General features: G+C 38.9%; 2 protein-coding genes across 5 annotated transcripts in view; one reads left to right on the top strand and one right to left on the bottom strand.

The window, feature by feature from the left end:
- The first annotated feature begins 9,483 nt into the window (after positions 1-9,483).
- On the top strand, positions 9,484-12,136 carry LOC143912155 (lysM and putative peptidoglycan-binding domain-containing protein 3). Its single transcript, XM_077431384.1, has 3 exons — positions 9,484-9,582; positions 9,654-9,831; positions 10,749-12,136. Exons 1-3 carry the CDS (start codon positions 9,566-9,568, stop codon positions 11,313-11,315), a joined length of 762 nt encoding a protein of 253 aa, XP_077287510.1. The 5' UTR covers positions 9,484-9,565; the 3' UTR covers positions 11,316-12,136.
- Positions 12,131-23,929, bottom strand: part of HnRNP-K (Heterogeneous nuclear ribonucleoprotein K) — a 56,245-nt gene continuing 44,446 nt past the window's right edge. For all 4 annotated transcript variants that reach the window (XM_077431379.1, XM_077431383.1, XM_077431382.1 and 1 more), the window contains 5 exons: positions 21,285-21,395; positions 16,358-16,486; positions 15,713-16,285; positions 15,471-15,640; positions 12,131-13,725 (listed from right to left, as the gene is read on the bottom strand). In XM_077431379.1, the coding sequence (XP_077287505.1) occupies positions 13,659-13,725; positions 15,471-15,640; positions 15,713-16,285; positions 16,358-16,486; positions 21,285-21,395 (1,050 nt within the window). In that variant the 3' untranslated portion in view covers positions 12,131-13,658. The remainder of the gene's footprint in view (positions 13,726-15,470; positions 15,641-15,712; positions 16,286-16,357; positions 16,487-21,284; positions 21,396-23,929) is intronic.

Below are 23,929 nucleotides of genomic sequence, written 5' to 3'. Positions count from 1 at the left end.
CCACTACCACTCTGCCTTTAGCTGTCATCAGTGGCGGCTCGTGATAATTTTTAGTGGCGGGGCTGCACTGAAAATATGTCTAAAAAATGTCACCATAATTATTCTATCATGTCATAACAGGACAAAATAAGCACAATTTTTGGCGTACGACCACTTACATGTGGATTTAAGTATTATTGAAAAAAAAACTAGCAAAATTCACCACCCATTAAAGGGGTGCGTCCAAACGCGATGAAGATTTCGAAAAATACGCTGGTACTCCAGTAAGATTGCTAAAAAAATTCGTTCTTGCTGGTTTCGCGACGCGGATTAAAAAAAACCCAAAACCTTTCAAAAACTTAACCCCCTAATTCGTAACGAAAAACATTAACCTGTTGACAATGCATCGATACATCGGTTGTTTCATCTGCCATAACAGCTAGATAAGTTGTTTTTTTTTTATTTCAGCACTTATTTGTTCCCTACACACGTTCAAAATACAATCTAAAAGTTAATTTTGAATAGTTTTTGATGTCCCTTTAAAAACCGAAGAAGTTTGAAAATGTTTTTTTAAAGAATCGTCGAAATTTTGTGAATATTCTAGAAGCCCCCGAAAAACTCCTGGATTTTTTGAATTATCTGTTTCATCGTGCCCCCTCATTGGCATTTCAAATTTACCGCAAAATTTAACGCAATCAATAATTTTAAATAAAACATCCCGATTTTTTTTTGACGTTTTCGTTATGCTTATCTATTTCCCGCCGACAAGCTTCCCAAAATCGTGAGATTACACAAATTTTTTAAGTGTTCGACACTTCCCTCGTGTTTTTAAATTTATCGTTTAAATGTTTTAAGTCAATAACTCCTGTTTTCGTCCAAGATGCTTCGCCTGGCGACTCGCCTCCAAACAAAAGACACGGATAACAAAATAACGCGTTTTTTTCTGTACATCTCGTTAACCAATTGTATTTTTTATAAATGTCTGGATTAAATTTTCGCGAGTAACTAAAAGATCTACTAGTTGCAGGCTGTGAAATAATTAAATTGGGCGTGAGGCAGCCTAATGCTTTTATAGCGACTTTTTCGGTAAGTTCTAGTCGCGAAAAGTGCAAATTTTGTAAATATTTTACTGAATTCTTTGTTCTTCCATTTTTAAAAGAAAAAAAATCTTAATATATTTAAATAAAAAATAACGAGAAAAAGTTAAACAGATTTGAAAAAAGTTTGCTGTTATCAAAATGAAAACGACTCACCGAAGATTTGATGAGGGCTAGTACACAACCAATTAAGAGTAACGAAAACGAATAAAGCTGTGATCGTGCGATTCAACTAATCAAATGTAAGATCAAGCGCGCGAAATCTTAAACAAACTGACAGATGAATGTCGAAGGCGAAGACTGCCGACTGTAGACGGCAGACAGGCGAAGGCTGCCGACTGTCCAGCCCAAAATGGCAGAGTGAGTGAAAGAGAAAGAGCTATCTGCAGTTGCAAATAGCTCTTTCTCTTTCTCGTTCCGAAACTCCGGGCTGCGCAGCGTTCAGCTCGGCGCTGTAACACTTTACAGCCAGTACAGCAACATTTTAATTCATCTGTCACCATACAAGTTAGTGGGGTCTTCAAAACGGTCAACATTACTTACAATATCACCCTTTTGGATATGGATGATATTGTAAGTAATATTTACTCTGTCGAAGGCCCCAATAGTTAAGTCCATCCAACTAATAAAAAAAATATCATTAATAAATAAAATATTAAATGTATTATTAAATATATATCTTAGAATTTTATAGGAGGGGCTGCAGCCCGGCAGCCCATTAGGACGAGCCGCCACTGGCTGTCATATAATAAACACGTGCATTAACATGCCAGTCGTCTCATTCGTTCATCCCCCATAATACCTTAATAAGGCACGATTCGGTAAGTTCCGCGCTTGCACCAAGCCCTATAACGCCCTCCCTGAGTGCATCAGGTCTTCTAAGACCATGTGTACAGACTCCAGGGATGTTCAACTCGAGAGCACCCCCGAAGTCGGTTTTGTGAGATAGCTAGTGGTAAGCTTGGGCGGGGCTGGTTTCCTCAAGGTGCCTTCCTTCGTCGTCGGTGGTCTGGTCTCTGCTGATGTCGGCTGCTCTGCTATGTCCCTTTCTCCTTCGTAATGTGCGTGGGATGCGTGATGTGGAAAAAGGGGGGAAATTGTATAATAATGAAAACAGGTTGTACAGACTCCAGGGATGTTCAACTCGAGAGCACCCCGGAAGTCGGTTTTGTGAGATAGCTAGTGGTAAGCTTGGGCGGGGCTGGTTTCCTCAAGGTGCCTTCCTTCGTCGTCGATGGTCTGGTCTCTGCTGATGTCGGCTCGGCTTGATGTATATCTCGCTCTCTCTCGTACAGTGTGCGTAAGTGAGTGTGATACAGGACAAAGGCGGGAAATTGTAATAATGAAAACAGGTTGTAATTCTGTTTGTATGGTGACTGTATTTTATATATATATATGTATATACAGAGATCAAGCAGGGGGGACAGGGGGGAGGGAGTAACAAAGTAACCACGCGTGCCTTTTGAGGTTGGCCACGCGTAGCTCAGTTGTCTGCCTTCTGGACGAAGACAGACCAAGCTTCCTCTGGTGCACACCGGACGGATACTGGAGCTGGTCTCCAAGTATCGTCACAACCCTCACCAGCCTCTAGCTGGTGATTTCGGTGGCGAGGTGGGCCCCGTAAAAACGGGGTGTTTACGCGCCAAACCGCTATTGACAACTGTCAGTTTGTGTGCCAACCGCTGACTCAGGGTGGCCAGCACAAAAATATATCAGCCAAATCGTGGGTCGTAAAGCCACGAAAGCCGATCATCAGACATAGTCTGAACATACTCCCCCCGTTGGAATCCAGAGGATCGGATTCCAAAACAAATGAATTAATCAAGAGACTAATGAAGCATGACAAATGAGATAACAAAAGAACACAACAAACAAGACAAACAATACACAATTAGTAATCAAAACAAAGGTTCGTCCACCGTCAATCGTCCCGCTGTACATTAACAGCTGACTAAGCCCGCAAGAAACAACCAACAAGGTAAACAAACAAACAAACAAAAAACAACAAAAAACCAACACCAGTGCTAGGTAACAATATTGTTAAGCCGTTACATGTCCCATATGCATTGATAGCTCCATTACCAACACCAATCAACAAACAAGAGACAAAAAAAACTAAATGGAAACACATTTAACTAAATCACAACACAAATTAAAGACGCCAACTTTAATGTGGGACGTTTTGAACGTTCGCCACACCGTTGCACAAATTCACTGAGTGCTGCTCGACTGGCAGTCGAGCTAATCGCCGGACTGCTCGCTTGGTGTTGCTGATGGAGGAGTAGTAGGACCTACTCCTGTGCCCCTGTCTGCCAGGGGCCGCTGCTGCATGTACTGGTGTGGTAGCACCCTCGCTCCGGGCTGATCGACCAGATCCTCCTGCTGTTGCGCAACTAGTGGTGCGCCAACTAGGAACTGGCCAGGAGTTATGGGAGCTGGGTTGGGAAGGTCGAAAGATGTGAGGGCTAAAGGGCGCGGGTACATTGCGCTTCGGCAAGCGGAATCTTCGTACCGCGGAAATACGCGATTCGTCCAGGGGACGCGTAACTGTCTTGACTGGACGTCTCGCGCCAAAACAAGATAACGGATCACGACCCGTTGTGTGATGGCAATTCCGAGAATCGCTTGAAACTGTGGGCGCTTCTAGAGAGCCGCCCAATATCCAGCCGAAAGCTGTATTCATCATCGCGATGCGTCCTCCTCTGTCACCGCGTGACTTGGAGGGAACTAAAATGGTACGTTTGCCATTGCTTAACATCGCATGATAGGCGTCGCTGCCTATCACCATATCCACTGTACCGGGAATATCGAATGACGGATCGGCAAGGGGGAGATGAAGCGGCAAATGGCTCCGAATCTCGGACACGTTGCGCGATGGAAGTTGATTCGCGATCTCGGGCATGATTGCGCAATCGAGATCAACACTGGAGCCCTGATTGGGGATGCGCGGTAGAATTCGAATTACCGCGCCACTAGTAATGGACGTCCTATTTGAACCTATTCCTACCAGGTTGACGTCCATCCTTTTCGACTTTAAGGCGAGTCGCCTTCTTAAGTCTTCAGAGATGAGGTTGAGTTCGGAGCCGTTATCTAACAATGCTCGAACCTTGTGCGAACGTCCATCTCCGCCGCGAACTTGTACTTCCACAGTGGATAACAGGACAGTTCGGGCGTGAGAAGGCGATACGCGTCTCACCGAGTGTAAAACCAACGATGATTTTACGGGTTTGGCGTTCTCTGATTTCTTGGGGCTCCGATAATGTTTGGCCTTATTTGAAGGCGAAGTTTGGTATGGAGTTGAGTCATGTAACATGGTGTGATGGGCATGACCGCATTTGAAGCATCTCTGCTTTGTTTGGCACGCGTGAACTATGTGCCCTGGCCTCAAGCAGTTGAGACATAGTCGACGTTTTATGGCGTTCGACCTACGCTCATCACCGCTCATTTGGCGGAATGATGGACAGGCTAGCAGAGAATGACTTCCGCTGCAACTGATGCAGGAGGGGCGTTCCCTCCTCACATGCAGAACTGCTGCCTTCGGATTCGTAATGGTTCTTGGTCGAGGATTCGACTCGCCTTTTAAGACGAAGTCGGCATTTGCCATCGATTGGCACTGGCACGTTAGAAAATGCATTATTTTGCTAAACGTGCAGTCTTCATACTTGGGAGTCTGAAGCTCCCATTGCAGAAGTGTACTCCGGTCGAGTTTTCTGGTGATAAACATCACCAGAATCTCGTTCCAGGTCTCGCCCCGGACGCCCAAGTTAACGAGCGCACGTACATGCATGTTGGCATCATCTATGAGACGACGCAGACTGACGTGATTGTTGCTCACGACTGGCTCGGCTTCAAGCAATGCCTGAAGGTGATACTGAACAACAATTTTTTTGTTGTTATAGCGTTGATCCAAAATGGACCACGCGCTCGTAAATGAATCTGAAGCTAATTCCAAGGCGTCAACTAAACGTTGGGGCTCTCCTTTTAGGCTTCCTAGTAAGTATTGGAACCGGGCGATTTGCGAACTCTCGCCGGCCATAGCGGCCAAGAAGCGTTGTGAAAAAAGCGGCCAATTTTGGACGTTGCCTTCGAAGGTGGGCAACTCCAAACGGGGCAATTTTATTGCCGAATTTGATTGCGGTACAGGTGACATTGTGAGGTTAGCGCCATCTAACGGTGAAGCGCTCAATTGCGGCTCACGCAAATTGATTGCTTCGGTGCATCGCACGAAGGCGGCCATATGCTCCCTATCAAATAGGTCCACGACGGATTCGGAGGCCTGCGCCTCTTCTTGGTCCAGCTCGTTTATCTGAGCTTGGATCGCTTCGAATTCAGACAGTAATGGTCTGATTGTTTCGAGCCTGATTCTGAGCTCGAAGATGCTCAGATCGTCCCCCAATTGATTCGCGTTTCTCGTTAACCGAGCGCGAATTCTTTTCCGCGTATTTTTAAGCGTACTCAAAGACGCCATTATTGAAATGCGACGAAATCAAACAAAGGAAAAAATGGACGCGGGAAAAAACAAAATGGACGTTGACGACCAAAAAATAGCAACAACAACAGAAAAATGCTAATTACGACCAACCTGGATTCGACGACGTTGGAAGACCAGCTCTGAAGACATACGGAATCGAAGGACCAAAATGTACAGACTCCAGGGATGTTCAACTCGAGAGCACCCCGGAAGTCGGTTTTGTGAGATAGCTAGTGGTAAGCTTGGGCGGGGCTGGTTTCCTCAAGGTGCCTTCCTTCGTCGTCGATGGTCTGGTCTCTGCTGATGTCGGCTCGGCTTGATGTATATCTCGCTCTCTCTCGTACAGTGTGCGTAAGTGAGTGTGATACAGGACAAAGGCGGGAAATTGTAATAATGAAAACAGGTTGTAATTCTGTTTGTATGGTGACTGTATTTTATATATATATATGTATATACAGAGATCAAGCAGGGGGGACAGGGGGGGGGAGTAACAAAGTAACCACGCGTGCCTTTTGAGGTTAGCCACGCGTAGCTCAGTTGTCTGCCTTCTGGACGAAGACAGACTAAGCTTCCTCTGGTGCACACCGGACGGATACTGGAGCTGGTTTCCAAGTATCATCACAACCCTCACCAGCCTCTAGCTGGTGATTTCGGTAGCGAGGTGGGCCCCGTAAACACCGGGGTGTTTACGCGCCAAACCGCTATTGACAACCGCTGTCTCAGGGTGGCCAGCACAAAAAATATATCGGCCAAATCGTGGGTCGTAAGGCCACGAAAGCCGATCATCAGACATACTCTGAACACCATGGATGCATTCTTGCGAGAAGCGAAGAGACACCTCTGTGAGGGACAGTACATATAAGTTAAATATAGAATTTTAGATTTAAATTATTAAATTTTTTTTTTTTTAAATTAACTAATAGCTAAAATTATATATAAATAAATAATAATGCCTACGCTTTACGTTGCCCAAATAGCTAAATATTCCGTTGCGCGTCCTGTTTTTAAAAGCTTTTGTTTACTTTGTCTTAAGACCTGACTGCATAATGCGACTCCGACGTGATACGGCTGCGCGCGGGGTTTTCTACAAATCACTGCAAACGACGCGGCTGCATGAATATGAATATGCATTAAAATAGTCTCGACGAAATTCGTGACTGTTTTAATTTAAGAATGTACGAATGACGAGATATTCATTGGGTCGCGCAGATGACATTTCGATGTGCATTGATGATTGCAATTATTAAAATTGAGTTGGATCTTTCTGGCAAGTTTAAAAAGGCAAAAGTCGGGGCAAACGTATCAAGATCACGAGAAGAGTGGAGAGGTTATTGGGATGAACGAATGAGACGACTGGCATGTTAATGCACGTGTTTATTATATGTTAAACTCGACCATGTTGTATAAGCGAGCCGCCACATCACTTCCCCCCCAGCATCAGCGATACCAAAATTACAAAGAAACAAATTTTACAATAGAAAAAAAATTATTGTTACACAAAGAAAGAGAAAAAAATTATTGAGTGGGGAGAAAAAAAATTGTTGACGTGGGTCATCCGCTGTGTAGGTGTAGCGCCCTGAATGGTCGGTAGATTCGAGGGCGGTGACGTCGCGAGCAGGACGGTGGCTGGTCCGATGGTCGCACCGATGCGATGCTGCGGCGGTGCCGCTCTTCCGAGGCTGATGTCGGTTGGTGTGGCGGCGGGGGCGGCAGGGGCATCGATGTGGTTGATAATACTCCGAGCTGGACTGTGAGTCGTTGTGGCTCGTGGAGGTGTTGTAGCGCTACCGCCCGTCGTGACGACGTGACGACGCTCGTGGGGACGGACGGGGCCTTGATGATGATGATGGTGCTGAGGTGGTGTATGTCTTGTGGTGCTGGATGACCGTTCTATGTGTAGTGGATCGCGCATGACTCCACATCCAGCTGTCAAGATCGTCGTCTCATTCGCTCCCCCATTTTTTTGCACCTGTCATCGACGTTGTGGCTGGACTCCAGGTAGGTAGGTAGGTAGGTAGCCGTGTCTGCTCGTTTATTGTCACCCGCGGGCCGCGGCGTGCTGTGTTGATGGTGACGGGGGCGCGGCGGGTAGCTTTTCCCGCCTGGCTCGGCGAGGCAGGGATGAGCGGCATGTTGAAATTGATCGAGGCTGCGTGGCTCGATGTCGGGGGTCACCAGTATGGGGGATGAACGAATGAGACGACTGGCATGTTAATGCACGTGTTTATTATATGACAGCTGAAGACAGAGGAAGTAGTGGCTCTCCGAACCCAGCCGGGTTGGTCCCCACTCGCAGGAAGGCAACCAAACTCGACCATGTCGTATAAGCGAGCCGCCACAAGGTATATTGAGAATCTGACATAGAATTCGCATAAGTGCGAGCAGTACTCGCGGCAAAATATATGACATTCATACGTTCGACATCGATACAAGTTCGAGTGAACATGCAAACAGTCGCGAATTTCGTCGAGACGAAAAATACCTAAATCAAAATGAGCATGGAGTCGCGTGTTTTGCAGCGATTTGTAGCGGAGCGTAGTGCGCAGCCAAATATTGTTTATATGAGATAGAACGCACTACGAGTCACACGACACCACACGACAGAGTTGTCTTTTGTATCAACTTTGCCGTGCGTGTCGCGTCGCAGCAGTGCACGGTCGCATAGTGCGGTCAGGCCTCTACCCCCAAACGCACTGCTCTCCCATCTGCATCTTTTAACACCCAAATTTTTCTCACGGAGTGGGAATAACAGAAAATTACAATAAACTTGCCTATTTGCAATTCAAGCTTGAAGCTTTCCACTTCACGTATACCCACATCAATTGCAATGCCCGTTCTTCACGTCAGTAAACGTATTATTTCGCACATTGTGATCGCGCTTACGACAATCGATAAATCGCAAATATCGAATAATCTGGTACTCGAGTTCTCTTTAGTACGATAGTTCGTGTGGGTAAATCTCGATGGATAAAATTTTCGGGTGCCAGATGTTTCGTGATCGAGATTTTATTGACGTTTGCGAAATTGCTTTTTGCGGAATAATCACCGATCCCTTCGCGTACTTCCACTACACAACGAAAACTTTGTGCATAAAAAGATACGTGTAGAAACGGTGAAATTACGTGTATGAAAACAGAATGCAATTTTTCACCACGGTGGTATTACTTGCAAACGTGGAGAGCGTTTATAATGTTGTTTGCATTGAAGTATAATGTATAGAATAGTCATTCCTAACAAAAGTATCGCTTAAAAGCGAGCCATCGAAGAGAGAGACGGAAAGTCAGAAGAGAGACAAAAGAGTGAGGAAAAAAAATTCGTGGAAGTGATCGTCCCTTGACGTTCAGGGACGCACGGGCACATACAGATGTTCGGACTTTGTCGAACTAATACTACCACACAATTTCACTAGTAGAGCCGATTTCAAAGAGATCCTACTGCTACAGAGATTAACAATCAACTGAACAAAACAGCCGAAATCTCCGTTTGAACGGAGTTTTTGTAGCAACATTTTTGTAAGCTAAGAGCGCTTCTACCCATTCTAATTCAATGGTTGCTTGTAAACGAGGCCAATGGCTACGTTTACACTACCGATATCTACACCTGGTCCACCCAATATTTAGGAATTTTTCCATATCCAGTTCCCATATTGCAACCTGTGGTTGCTATTTAGGAACTGGTTATGGAAAAATTCCTAAATATCGGGTGGATCAGGTGTAGATATCGGTAGTGTAAACGTAGCCAATAGCTAAGACATTCCACTAAGTCAAACCAATATTAGTCTCGGAACGCTTATTAACAGGAGGCCAATATTAGTTTAGCTCAAAGAAATGTGTCAACTATTGTCTCGTGTAAATGCAGCATAAGATTTACATAAAAATCCAAAACATTATTTCGAATTTCGAATTAGCGGGGTGGTGTTTATGTGTGCGTACGTGTGTGGTGACGTGCCGAGCTGTCAGCTGCCAAACTGTCAATTGACGACGCGACTGTCGCACATCTGGACAGGTCGCGGTTCGACATGAAACAGCGACCTCGGTAAGCATAGTGCTCTTCCCCACCGTCTTCCTCGATCCCAAAGGTCGATATTTATCTGACTTCCGTTCCAGGGTCAAATTCTTTCACAAGGACGACTTGGACTACAATGCCTACGGTAAATACAGTGACGACAGCGGAGACGAGATCGATCTCCCAATCCGCAGCAGTCACAAACCACAACAGTTTGTCGAAGCCGACATTCAAGACGGCGACACGTTACAAGCCATCGCTTTGAGATTTAACTGTTCGGTGAGTCTGTTTACCATATTACATGTGTAGCCAATGTGATTAACTATACGAATCTTTGTGCGAAGTCAATTTTTCTATTCATTTTAATTTACTGTCAATTTTTATACGAGAAATTTCAAATTTTATACAAGAATTTTTTCATCAATAAAAGACTACACACATTTAGTGAGGAAATTATTATATCTCTTTAATTACTCACTCTATGAGGAAAAATGTAATCTTAAACCAATATACTTGAAATCAAGTATACGCTAATCCAGTGTTTCCCAATGTGTGGCATAGCCTCATATATATATTTTTAATGAAATATGTTAAACAAAGAACTGCAACGAACCATGAAGACTCTTGTTCATGCAAATCCAAGACATTTAGTTTCAGTGAACTTCTGAAATTGTATTAAAAATATGTAGGATGTGAAGTGACCAATTAAACTTGTTATTACGGTCATTTGGGTATAATGGCTTGTGACTCAAGTGACCAATTTTCAGATTTAAAAGATATTGCTTTTTTAAATTGGATAAATCAACCAATGTTGGTAGATATAATTTAACTGATGTGGGAATTCTTAAAATTTCCGAATGATGGATCTCTAAAACTACTATTCAACATATATAAAACTGGCATGGCTTTGTTTTGATACAGAAACAAAATATCAAATTGAAACTAATTTAACAAGAAAAATATTGTTTTCCTTTCCGTCATATCTTTGTAGCGTATGCACTGCTAATCCTTATTTGATAAGATTAGCAAAATAACGACAAATAGATAAGTCAATCAATCATTTGAATCAACTAGAAGTCAATTGAAAAATTACTCTTTAAAATCAGTAGTTGATAGATTGTTTCAGTTTTTAGAAATTACTCGCTACTTCAGAGCATGATTCACTAACTTTGTTATGTTTTTAAATTTCTTTTTAGATAGCCGCGTTGAAAATAGCAAATAATATACACAAGGAAAACGAAATATACGCTAGAAGAAAATTAAAAATACCGATAAAAGCATTCTCACTACTGACAGAGACTCTTCCAGCAGTTCACACCAGCGGAAGCAATTCGCCAACCAAAGTTAAAGATATACTTCAAGAAGATAGTGGAATAATTCCACCGTCGTTAGACATCAATTTACAACAAAAATTGATAGTAGCCTCGGTGAACTCGGCTGAAGTGCGAAGTCCAGCAAGAGATAATAAAAGTCAAGAGACGTTGTTTGAAAGCATTCCGTCGACTAGTGGTCAATTTTTAAACGGTGTACATAACTTTACTGACGATAGTGTTAACGGTAGCGAATCTTTACCTTTGTTAATTGAAAGTGTTCATCACGATCCCAGTGTAGAAGATATTGTATTGAAGGAATTCACATCCAAAGGTGATGATTTCGGTATAAAATGGATTCATTTGTTATTGTTGATGCTTTTGTTGTGTGTTGTAATACCAATCTACGTGTTTTACCTCGCCGAGCATCAGAAAAACCATCACCACACCTGACAAACGTCGATGCATTTTATTTTGTTGATATTTAATTTAGTCGTATCTGTCCAGACTTTTTAAAATACAATGTAATCATTATAAAAAAATATATATTTGGTGCGATCTGAGCATTGTATAATGTCAATTAAAGTCATTTTGTCGATTGAGATCTATCAAAAACTAAACGTTAGCATTTGAAGTAATTAAAATGTGTGTTTTAACGTGGTATTCTTTTTGTAATAAAAGATACACAATACATTTTATTTATAACTTTGGATGAATCTCTGAAATGTTTATTTTATATTTTGATCTTGGAAGAGTTTGATTGTGGCTGTTCTAGTTTTTACCTTTAGATTTAAACATCTTTAGATAGTGCCAAACACTATTATTATATATATACATATGTATACGGTATATTATATTATAAAATTATTAAGATGTTAAATTATTTGATCGGTATTTTTTAAAATACACATGTATTATGTATAAGGTTAGATTTGCGTTAACAATTGCCGTGTAATACCGGATATTTTTTATAAATACAGATCGAATGAACATAAATACATTTTATTAGAACATAATATACATGAAAAAGCAATTTAACTGAAATAACTGATGATATTGCAGTGCCTTTTGTATACTGTTTCATATTTGAATTGCGTTGATGTTGTTTCAACGATGTATAATATATTTTAAATGATTCAAATTATTTACAGTATGCATTTTTTATTAATTCAATGTAGTCAAATGAAAATGGAAGGAATTGTGTATTAATAGAGATATGAAAGGTGCTATCATTATATTGTAATGTTATTCAAATAAAAAAAGTGTTTTTACTTATTTATTAATATTTATTTGACATCAACACTGCCCTAAGTTTACTTACATTTTAAACTAAAGGGTATAGTAACATACACTATATGGTTATTATAACTTACGCAGTAGGGACAAAAAAGGAATAATTCGAAATGCCTTTCTAATATATGTAATTACTTGACATTTTCTAATGAAACCCTTTTTACCTCAACACGAAAGATATATCGGTACTGAGTTAACATTAAGGCCTCCGGACTTAACTTTGAAGAGCATCGGTGTTAGTTATTATAACAATAATTTTTGGTTGAATATAATTATAATTATACTTTACACAATGTTAATGATTTTTTTTTAAATTTATAAGTTTATATTTGTACTTTAAACGTTTGAATCAAACAAATTTAAAATTATCACTCACGCCGACAATTTAATGGTTAATTTTTGACTTTTTTTTTTAATATTTAACTTTAAAAGTAGGGCAGGGTGAATTATTTTCAATGCATTCTTTTAAACTATGAGAAGAATCAAAACAAAGTAATCAAATACGTAAAACTAATTCCTTACATCTAAAATTTAATTTATTTGCAACACATTGTGTATTATCATGAAAATAATACCAACAATAAAAAATATGCGCTACTAAAAACATCCATTATAGAATTAATTAAATGAAAATTCAAAACTATACGAAAAATAATGGTAATCAAACTTCCATACTGAATTACATTCGAGAGAATTTCTTGCACGTAACCCGACAAAAAGCTTAAAAATATAGCTATAATCTATAATTGATTTTTTCAAAATAATGTAATGCCCAAAAAATATAACTAAATTCACTAAATCAACGGTCAACAACCTACGCCACTGATTTTTTTTTATAAAATAAATATACTAATTCATTGAAGATTTGCAAACTTATGGTCCCATGTTTAAATATTTTACAATACAAATTTTTGAACAAAAAGAACATGGAATTGATTTCTTTTCACTTTTGAAAATATATAATTCTGCAAGCAAATTCTCACAGAATTATTCAAATCGGGGTTGAAGGCTTGCGAAATTCCCCCCCTTTGATATGAAGATTGCCGACCGCTGCACTAAACTCAATAAGCATTCAAACGGAATGTCGAAAAACAACATAATTGCATTTTAAAGAATGTTACTATTGTGAGAACATCAACAACCCTTTCACACGGTAAAAAGTTAATTACTGACCTTATAAACGTTACTACGTAAGCATGAAGACTACTTAAAAGAATCAATTCTTAGTGGAAAGGGTCAAAAAATAAAATCGTGCGGTATGAACGCTCACACTCAACAAATAGGTCACAGTTACCTATCAAGACCGAATTCATCGACGGTCCAATTACTACGAGCTGGTAATCGATATGTAACATGCATAAAAAAATAATATTAATACTTTCCACATCTGAGAAAATGCACTGTGACAAACTTACTTAACACTATTACAATTAGAAGAAAATAATTTGGCATGTAACTAAGGAAATATAATGTTGTGCCAATACAATTCGCAACATCTGCGCTTTAATAGTTGTTGTTGCGCCCTCCGCCGCCGCCGCCGCCACCGCCGCCTCCGCTGTTCTCGTGAACGCTGGAATAAATACAAGAACACCGTTAGGACACGGGCAAGATCGGAATCGTTCAGAACAGAAGTATTAAATTAATGAGGATAGTATATTAAAATAATGAACGCAACCCACAACACAAAAGCATCGATAAACCTGTTAGTGGTGAAAGTCCCGCGGTGAACGATTGTCCTGACTTTTGTAGGTAGATTAGTGATTTCTTGTTACACATCAATTACAGAACAACAAAATCACTAGTCTTCCATACAACAGTTCAGCAGTTTAATGGGTTAATTCAAGTCAGCAGCGCACTCGTACAAGTCAGCTATGAATCAGTTAGAAGACACAACAGATTGTTCAGAAAAAATTCAGAAAGATTCTTCAAGCACACAAGGCAAACCATATTAGGGTTTCTATTGTTTTATTTTACACTGTTGATATATATATATATATATATATATATATGTACATATCAGTGGCGTACGGTGGAAATTTCACTGTTCCTATCGAACAGCTTTACTTAGGTGTGCGCGAGTAGGATACAAAAGGATGCGGTATGACGTCACAGCATCCACTTGTATCCTACTCGGGCATTTGTAAATAAAGTTGTGCGATAGAAACATAAATTTCCAACGCGCGCCACTGGTACGTATGTAGAATAAAAATGTTAATACGTGCATGATTTCTACACTCAAGTTTTACAAAACGCAATTGAACAAATATTATTTTCTCACAACACAAACGTGACAAGTACAATGAATTATAATGGGAACAATTTAAACGTCCATTTTATAAAAAGTGTATTTAAAAATTTTTTTTGTACAAATGACGGATACAGATCGCATTAGAAAGTTTGCTTTGATCATTGAAAAAATATTTGCTACTTAAAAAGTGGATGAAATGTGCATAAAAATGACAGATGAACTGTATCGGCAACGTCGCGAATACCAAAATACGAACCAACGTTTGGTTAGTTTTTATTTATTTATGGTTTGGTTAGGGTTGGTTTTATTTATTTAAGATTACATTGCACTAGTGAGAAACAAAAGTAACTTTTGCGTTTACTTTCAATGTTGTTCAACAATGTTGCCACTTTTTGTATCTATTCTAATGCTAAAATCTATTTTTTCGAATGATCGTTTCATATTTTTTAATGGTCACTTTATAATGCCAAAATATTTTATTCGATGCACAATACGAGATTGTTTAATGCACCGAAAATAGTGCAAATTTTTAATGCATTTTTTTTAAGATACAAAGTATTTTCTCAATGTAAAGTAAAATCGTACCCAATTATAATCTCAATTCTTACTTCTAACAGAGCAAAATTGGATAAAATGCTCCATGATAAATCATAAGAATATAATTTATTTGCAAAATGATGTAAATACAATAATGAAATGTTATCAGGCAACTAAATAGAGCTAGCTATGAATACATGAAGTGAGCAAATGCTGCTTTGAACGATTTAGTATTTATTAATGTACAAGTCACCTTTGTCCTCTGTGTACGTAATATTTATTATACACAAAATAATGTTTTTGTAATCCTTGTATGTATTTGTATGGAAGTTAACATGCACATTAAAATTAATGTTGATTCTTGGTACAAGAAATTAAAAGAAAAAGCTTTTTTAATTTGCTAGCACATGTTTTCGTCATTAAAAGCACAGAAAGACAAATATTGATTTGCACGAGACCAGAGCAAAGAGTTATGAAAAATCCAAACCAATACCACCACACCAAACATTTGTACATGAGTTATTTATTACCTCTGCTGGAGCAGATACTGAGCCATCTGTATCTGTTGGGGTTGTCCGGTGATCGTTATGATGCGATCGGACGCTCCCGGTAACGGCTCGTCGATCGTTATACCGGCTCCGGAGTCTTGTCTGATTTTGCGAATCCGCGAACCGGCCTTGCCGATGATAGCTCCAGCCAACTGTTCAAATGATACACGATATTAAAACTGTACAAAACTTCAATAGATACGATGGATCAAAAGATAGCTCACGTCTTTAGGAATGGTGACTTGTGTAGAAGTGGAGGTGACGTTGTTGTCGGCGCCGTAGTTCTGCATATTCGGTGGTTGTCCATCGTTATTATCACCATTGTTGGGTCCGGGATGATTGTTCCGACCGCCGCCGTTGTAATTGCTGTTTCCTCCTCTGGGTCCAAAGTTCTCGTTCATCCTCGGTCCGTAGTTAGGAGGACCCATGTTATTGCCGAAGTTTTCATTAGCTCTTGGAGGGCTATTGAAGTTATCGTTTCCGAAATATCCAGCTCTTTGCACAGGGGGTCCACCGCCGAAGTTTTCACGCGGTCCGTTGAAGGCTCTGTTTGGACCCATGTTCGGTCCTGGACCGAAGTTGGCACCTCTCGGTGGAGGAGGGCCAGCTCGGTTACCGTTGCCGAAGCGACCCATGCCATCTTGACCTCTCGGTCCTCCACGAGGTGGTGGTCTCGCACCGCCCCTGTTACCTTGAGCGCCCATCGGTCCATTGCCACCGTATCCGCCATAATCTTCGCAGAAGTAGTCCTCGTAATTGTGTGGATCGTAGTTCTGCTCCGGTCCCTTGATGGGTGTCTGAAATTTTTTTAAATTATATACCTCGACGACAACAATTGGTCATTCATGCAATGTGACAGAGAAACTTACAGCTTTCACGAGATTGACGATCTCCTTGATGGACTGCACACAAGAGTCAGGACGACCGATGATCTGAATAATGCGATCGGTGCTCTGAGGTGCAGTGACCGAAAATATCTTGATTCTGGATCCAGTTTTCTGTTGAAAGATAAAATATTTCAATTAAACCAATTGAATTTTATGTTTAGTAAGTGTGGTCATATGCTGCTTGCTGTCGATTAGTAATGAGAGCATCAACACAAGCACATAAGGTATCGTTTGTTAACACGTTAACTTTAAGATGATGTTAGTTTACATCTAAAAATATAACTGCCCTATTATCTTATCTAAATAAACAGTGAAACACTAGTTCAATTCTCATACATATAACCAATAACAACAGCAGAACCAATCGGCCTTAATTACAAAATTTTTGTTGGTTCAAAAACTTAAAAAAAAGTTAAAATGGTGGTTTAAAAAAATGTGCAATTTTTATATTTTGCTGTCTTTAACTCAAAATCTAGTATTGCTGTGCTCAAAATTAGTATTGAAATCAATAGTCAGATATGTTTTTATGTTGATTGTGTTTTTTAATGCTTTTAAACACATTTTTTTTAAATATAAACGAACTGATTCGAATGGTAAATGTTTCTTAATATGCTAAACTTTTTTGCTATAAACGGATTATTTCGCACATTGCGATCGCGCGCACAACAATCGTTCCATTCAACAATCGAAAGAAAATCGCGAATACGGAATATCTGGCACTCGAGTTCGCGTTAGTATAATAATTTACATGTGTAACTCTCGATGGCTGGAATTTTCAGGTGCCAGATGTTGCCAACGTGTGCGAGATCACTTTATGCGGAATAATCACCGAACCGTTTTGAATGCTTTTAGCCCTTTGAGTGCTGACGTCTTTTCTGTTGAAAGCCTGCCACGCTGAAAATTTCGCCAACATTTCCAACTAGAATTATCTAGAAATCCAATAGAAAGCACGTATAAAAAATGTAGCCAATCCAAACAAACCCTAGATAGCTACCGCCGAGGATTTCGAATTTTGCAAAGGTGTGTTTAGACTCTCTAAATAAAATTTCTTGCAACAATATAAAACAAACAAAATAAGTCTATTAATGAATGTATTGTTCCAAAACTAGTTCGATCTTCTTCATTGTTGTTAAAATGTAATGCTCACAATCTAAATGCCAAGCCACAATCTAAAATACTCAGCAGTTAGGGATTTCCATCGAGAAATTCTGCTATGATTATAAATCCAGAGATTCCGGTGTAAACCAGCCTTTATAAACATTGACACGGATTACACGATCCATGTCCAATACTACCATTTTTTTTCAATACTACCTGGAAAGGCTTGGCGGGTAGTATTCTTGTTTATTTTTTACATACTAAAAAAACAACGCCCATCGGCGTTGGACGTGTTGGTCAAACGCCGATCGGCGTTGATCGGCATTCAAAGGGTTAATAAATCGAAAACGCACTGAAAGGAACGTGGCTTCCAGTCAGAGAAGGGCGTTTTTTTTATATAAACGTACAAACTCGAATGGTAAATTTTTCTTTATATGGTCAACTCTTTTTCTGTTTTGGTGCAGATGCCAGGCTAATTAGCAACCCTATTTTTAAACGTGTCATTAGACTTATGTAAAACCTCAATAAACGTAAATGCCATTCGGCATACTAAATACTATATCTATCAGAGAATTTTTATTTTATTTTATTTTATTTAAATAGGCACACATACAGAATAAAATATAAAAAGAAAGTTGTATAATGAGACAAAAAATAATAATAAACATAAATAAAATATAATATTCCATTTACAGTGAGCACCACATGGTGATATAAAAAAAGTAAAATTACAAAAACATCAAGATTTAAAAAAAAAAGAAAAAGAAACAGATAAAGTAAAAAAGAAAAAGAAAGACTATAAGGGTGAAGAAGCAAATCAACCATATATTATTTTCTTCACCTTTGTCCTTAAAATACTAAAAGAGTCACTAAAGAGGTCAGGACAATCATTTAAGCTATCGTAAATACGGCATATACGAACGATTACACTATTGAAAGAGGTGTTGCTTTGACAAATAGGATAAAAAAGATTTGTGCATCTGGTGAATCGGGCATTAACGTTAAAATTAATCTCACTTAAAACAGATGTGTCAAGAATACCATTAGCAATCTTATATAAAATTAACAAATTTATAATTAAAACGATTTATAATTAAAAATGATAAATCGTCCTACCTTGCCAGAGTGTCCTTCACTATGAACTGAGTCGCTTACTGAATCCAACACCACATTTTATATTAAACGCGAAAGAAAGACAATGGAAAAGTCCATTTAACCCGGGGTAAAATGTAAAAAGCTCACGTTTTTCCACAACAAACGAGGGGTTGGTTTTCCACTCGAAGAAATTAACACACGAGCCCAACAATGTGTTAAATATAGAGACAAAGCAAAGGCACGGGGGTAGGTTGCTCACCTAGCGACAGTCGCACGTGAAGTGGCACGTGTCGGAGACGCGAACCGTGGTCCGTTGTTCACCTGCGCGTGACACCTGGCCCTCACCTGCCCGCGCACCGGATGTGAGAACACACACACGCACATAAAAACTACCCTGGATCATACTATGTATATGTCCTCGACCGGTGTTGAGCACGGTTGCTAGGTGTGTCGCGAAAATTTCAAAAATATTCACTATCAATCTACGTACAAATGTATAAGACAAAAAGAAACTCATTATTTTATGATCGCTATTGTACACGTAAAGGTGAGCTTTATAATTATCGGTGGCGAATTAAAAAAAAAAAAATCTCCACATTCCATCCATGCCATTATTTTATTGGGTGACCGTAAAAATGCACTCTCGAGACATCCAAACTTTTAAATCTGCTCAAGTAGAATTAACGCAATAGAATTCCATAAAAAAAGCGTCAAGGGGTAGTTGGATGGTATCCGATGGGCGCTAGCCTTTTTTTTTTTTTTGAGGAATTCTATTGCGTAAGTTTTTTTTTCTTCACAAATTGTTATCAATAATTTTAATTCGATATGTCCATTCAATAATTTTAATTCGGATATATCCAATGATAGATTCCATGCCTAGTAGAATAAAAGCTGTTATAAAAGCAAAAGGAGCCGCAACCAAATATTAATTTATTTTTTATTAATTTGTAAATAGTTTACATGATCGAAATAAAATGAAAAATGTACATGCGACATCGACACACCGTCGTTAAAACCAAACAGCCATAAAACTTGTCTCGCCCCCTTTCTGTTATATAATTTTAGCACTTCTCTTTTTTAAATAGTGCACTACGATATCATCTACTATTTTAACGACTTTGGATGTTGGTTTAACATTTGGATGTTCATTAAACATTTAATGCTGAAATTTTACGCATAATCTCTTTGTTCCACTTTCCATTTTCGTGACTGTAAATTATTAAAGGCTGCCGGTATTTTTACTAGCCTCTTCTTAGCTCGCTTTCTATTTTTTTTTTAAATATTGTCAAGCGTAAAACATTATATTTAGTGTTTGCGAGATATTTCTCGAAATGAAGAAAAGTGGACTTAAGCCGATTTCAAATATAACGGCTCATGTGTAACTAACGTTAACGATTCTCAATAAATAATGATAAATATGTATACATACATTATTGTTATAAGTAGAGCCCGGAATCTGAAGGGGCTGTTTATTGTTCAAAGATTGTAAATGCATTGTTAAAGGTTTGCCGAACCTTTTTTACAAAGGATTTACAACAATGAAACAATAGGCGGCACGTTTCCGGCCCCTTCAGATTCCGACCTCTAGTTATAAGCTGTTGTACATTATTCAATTATTCCATTTACAATGAAACTTTTTATTCACACCACATTTAATAAAACATACTGAATCATACGGCACGGGCACGTTCTTGGCCTCCTGTGGTGAAAAATTTAGTCTCACACTGCAGGGGTTGTTTTTTTTCGACAAGTTTCACTTACATTTTGTAAGTGAAACAAGTTTTAATTCAAATATGGGAATCACTGCCAAACCTGTCAATACAAAGACTTTTGACTTGGGCGCCAAAGTATGGATCAGGCGTGCTAGCGTTTTTTATATGTGCAAATACAAAATAAATCTATAAAAAACACGAACTACGTAACTTTGTGTGTCTGCGCCTTTAAATAGTGATAACAGGCCCGATGAAATATAGGATTGGTGTTTTGACAATTATGTTTTCAATATTGTGCATTTGAGAGTTGATTAATCAAATATAAAAAAAAAAAATAAGTCACCTATCGATTTTTCGAAAAAACAAAATCACTCTCCTGCCTGTTGTTAACGACATTTGCATAATTTTGACTCATTTGGGGCGCAGACAGTTTTGCACATGCATAAAAAGCTAGCACGCCTGATCTATGCTATGGAAATCCAGGCCAAAACTCATCACTTGGAGTGTTTTTAGTTATATTTAATTCTTTGTACTGACATAAGTTTGACGGTGATTACAGTAGCGGCTCGTAATAATACAACGGGGGGAGGGGGGGTGCAGAGATGAATCGAGCTGTAGTGCCTCGTTGTTGACCATACCGGTGACCAAATGCAAACAAAAATCTGCAGCCCCGCAGCCTATATGGACGACAAAATAGCATGACTATGTACTATACTGAAAGGCTGCAGCCAATATGGTCGAGACCCCACTGGGTGATTCCTTTATTTAAAGAAATGTAGGAGAAACTGAAAGGACATGAGAACAAGCCCATCACAACTGGAGTCTATCTAGACAAGCCGTGCCGTACGATTCAATGTCTGCGCCCTTACACATATTCGCCGACGACAAATATGCAATCCCTAGTTGAGAGTCCTCGAATTCCAAGACAGCTGTCGCTTTCGACATTTTCCCGACCTTTACAACATACATATATATAATATACCTTGGGTATCAATCATACTCACATCTCTCAGCTCTTTGATCTTGGTGCCGGACTTGCCGATAACGCAACCGGCTTGACTCTGATGGATCAGCATGCGAACATCCAACTCGTCGCTGCTCACGCGGGAACCATTCTGGAAACATAAAAATATAGAATAGGCTTGTAAAAATATCCCAACATGGTGATATCGCACATTATGGTGGTGGACAGGATCGATCGTCGTTCGAAGGATTCTATTATTGTAGTCGGTAGAACAATGGGCGCCTCACGCTATGCGCCAAAACACGAGTGCGCATGGTGCATGTGCAATGGTGATGCACGCGAACGTATGCATTATTATTAACATGTATATATTATTGGAAACTCACGAGAGTCCAAAATTACGATCACGCTATGCTTCACGAAATATGTCAGCGTAAAACTGTCTTGTAAAATGATTCGAATAGATCGTAAATCTGTCACGAAATATTAAATTGTTTTTAAAAAAACAAACTCGATTTAAAATATGATATATCGTTATTTACTAAAGCCACGTCTATACATACAAAGTCAACCTTGGGTAAAAAATAAATAAATAGACATCTGTCGACTCTGAACCACTTTTTTCTACGCAATGACTGCAGCCAGATGTAAAAATTTTTACTCCAGTCGACTGTTGTGTTTGTATAATATTTGAAGGATTGTGAATAACTTATTAGCGTGTATGATTTAACTTATTAGAGTATTCTTTAAGGCATATTAATATGACATTTTTTTAGGAGATGTAAATAAATATATGCCCATCAATGGGAAAAAATTCCAGCTACTGTGAATCTATCTCATCTACGTTAAGGCGGAAACACACTGAATCGAACGGCACAGGCGCGTTCTTGGCCTCCTGTGGTGAAAAATCCGCAGATTTTTTTCGAGGTTTCTCCTACATTTCTTCAAATATGGGAATCACTGTCAATACAAGGATTTTTAGCCTGGATTTCCATAGCACATATCAGGCGTCTTATTAGTTTTACACGTAAAAAAAACCGCTAGCCCGCTTAATCTATGCTACAACGATCCAAACCGAAACTAACCGCCTAGAGTTTTTTCAGTGATTCTCATATTTGCATTGACATGAGGATACGTCCATCAAACTTGGGCATGCCGTGCTGTACGATTCAGTGTGTCTGTACTTTTTGTTGACAGAACCCGAGCATGCGTGGCGATTTTTTACATTGTTTTATTTAACCACCAGCATAAATTAATGGTTAGCATATAATGCCTTCAATTGTGTGGTCACGGGTTCTATCCCTAGTGTGTGCTGCTGGCCAGACCTTAGATATGTTTTATTTATTATTAAATAGAAAATTGCTAATGAATTATTTAACAATTAACAAATTTAAACTAAAACTAACAACTATAATATAACATATAGCAACTATATAGTAACAAAATTAACAAAACTATAATTAGTAAGTAACCCTAAAATAATATAACATAATTCCAAACATTGCATTTTATTAAACTTACATATATAATTACATCATCTTCCACAGAGGTTATCCATTAACACCCCTCAAGAAAGCACCAATGTTACTAGCACCTTTAATGCTCTCAGGAAGGGCAATGTATATTTGAACACCTCTGTGGAAAACACCTCCTGCAGTTTTTGCTTTCTTTACTCTAACTATGATTAATTTATTCCTATATCTAGTTTTATAATCATGTATATCTCTATTCCTAACTATGGAATTATTAAAATGTGACTCAAAGTTCAATCGTTTCCAATCGGAGTGTGCCAATTTATCGGATTTCATTGGAACGGTTACAACAAATTGGCATCCCTGTCCTACCTCTCGCAAAAATTCGAGTTATTCAGCATCTCGATTTCCGCTGATTTGTATAAATGCTGCAAATTTCTCCATAGATGCCTCTGCGGATGTTAATCGTTGTCTGTATAATACTTTCAATACTTCTGTACAATGTTTGACTATATATATCGTGTTTAATATAAATATATAACTAATAGTTCTGCATCACTCGTCGCGTTAGAGCAATTTGTTAGACGAGTGTGCATGATTGATTGAATGAAATAAAATATAATATGATTGTATATTACATGTATGTATATAAAGCGAACTAGCTGTATCTAAAGTTTTATGAAGTTCGTTTGCGGGAACTTTCTTGGTTGTAGGCTGCGTGAACGTATATACACGGCTATCAAATCTGCTCATACGAAACTACGGTTTTAGTACACACTAATGAACGGTCTCTAATTACGAACACGGCTGAAGTTTTTGCATACATTATTCCTAATATATGTACATATACGGATTTATAGACGCTGAAGCAGGAAAATGAAAAAAAATATATATGGACAAAACAACAAACGGTATGTAATATATGTAAACGTTCGATTTCAATAAAAACTAACGGTTGACAAATTTACCCATATTATGTCTGTACGCAATGGCAAAAACGAGTTATACAGCAAAGTAGTCCGCGGTATTGACTATCCCTGAAAGGTAAGGCAATAAACTGCCTGCCTCGATTGCCTTGACCTAAGTCAGACCTTGAATCTAAAAATGCAGACGCCGATATCGAAACATTCTTGCGTTTTCAATTATTCAATTTTTGTTTGATCCACCGACTTTCTTTTATAACAGATCGATCCAAGATTACGAATAAATGTGT

This window comes from Arctopsyche grandis, chromosome 5 (genome assembly GCF_051622035.1).
Source record: "Arctopsyche grandis isolate Sample6627 chromosome 5, ASM5162203v2, whole genome shotgun sequence".
In the NCBI taxonomy this organism is placed as follows: Eukaryota; Metazoa; Arthropoda; class Insecta; order Trichoptera; family Hydropsychidae; genus Arctopsyche; species Arctopsyche grandis.
The sequence above is the reverse complement of the archived record's forward strand: the minus strand, read 5'-3'. Positions and strand labels throughout refer to the sequence as shown.

Excerpts from the sequence above, each read along its gene's own strand:
- LOC143912155 (XM_077431384.1), top strand. Across the intron at positions 9,832-10,748 it reads CTTTGAGATTTAACTGTTCG|ATAGCCGCGTTGAAAATAGC; the intron begins GTGAGTCTGTTT and ends ATTTCTTTTTAG.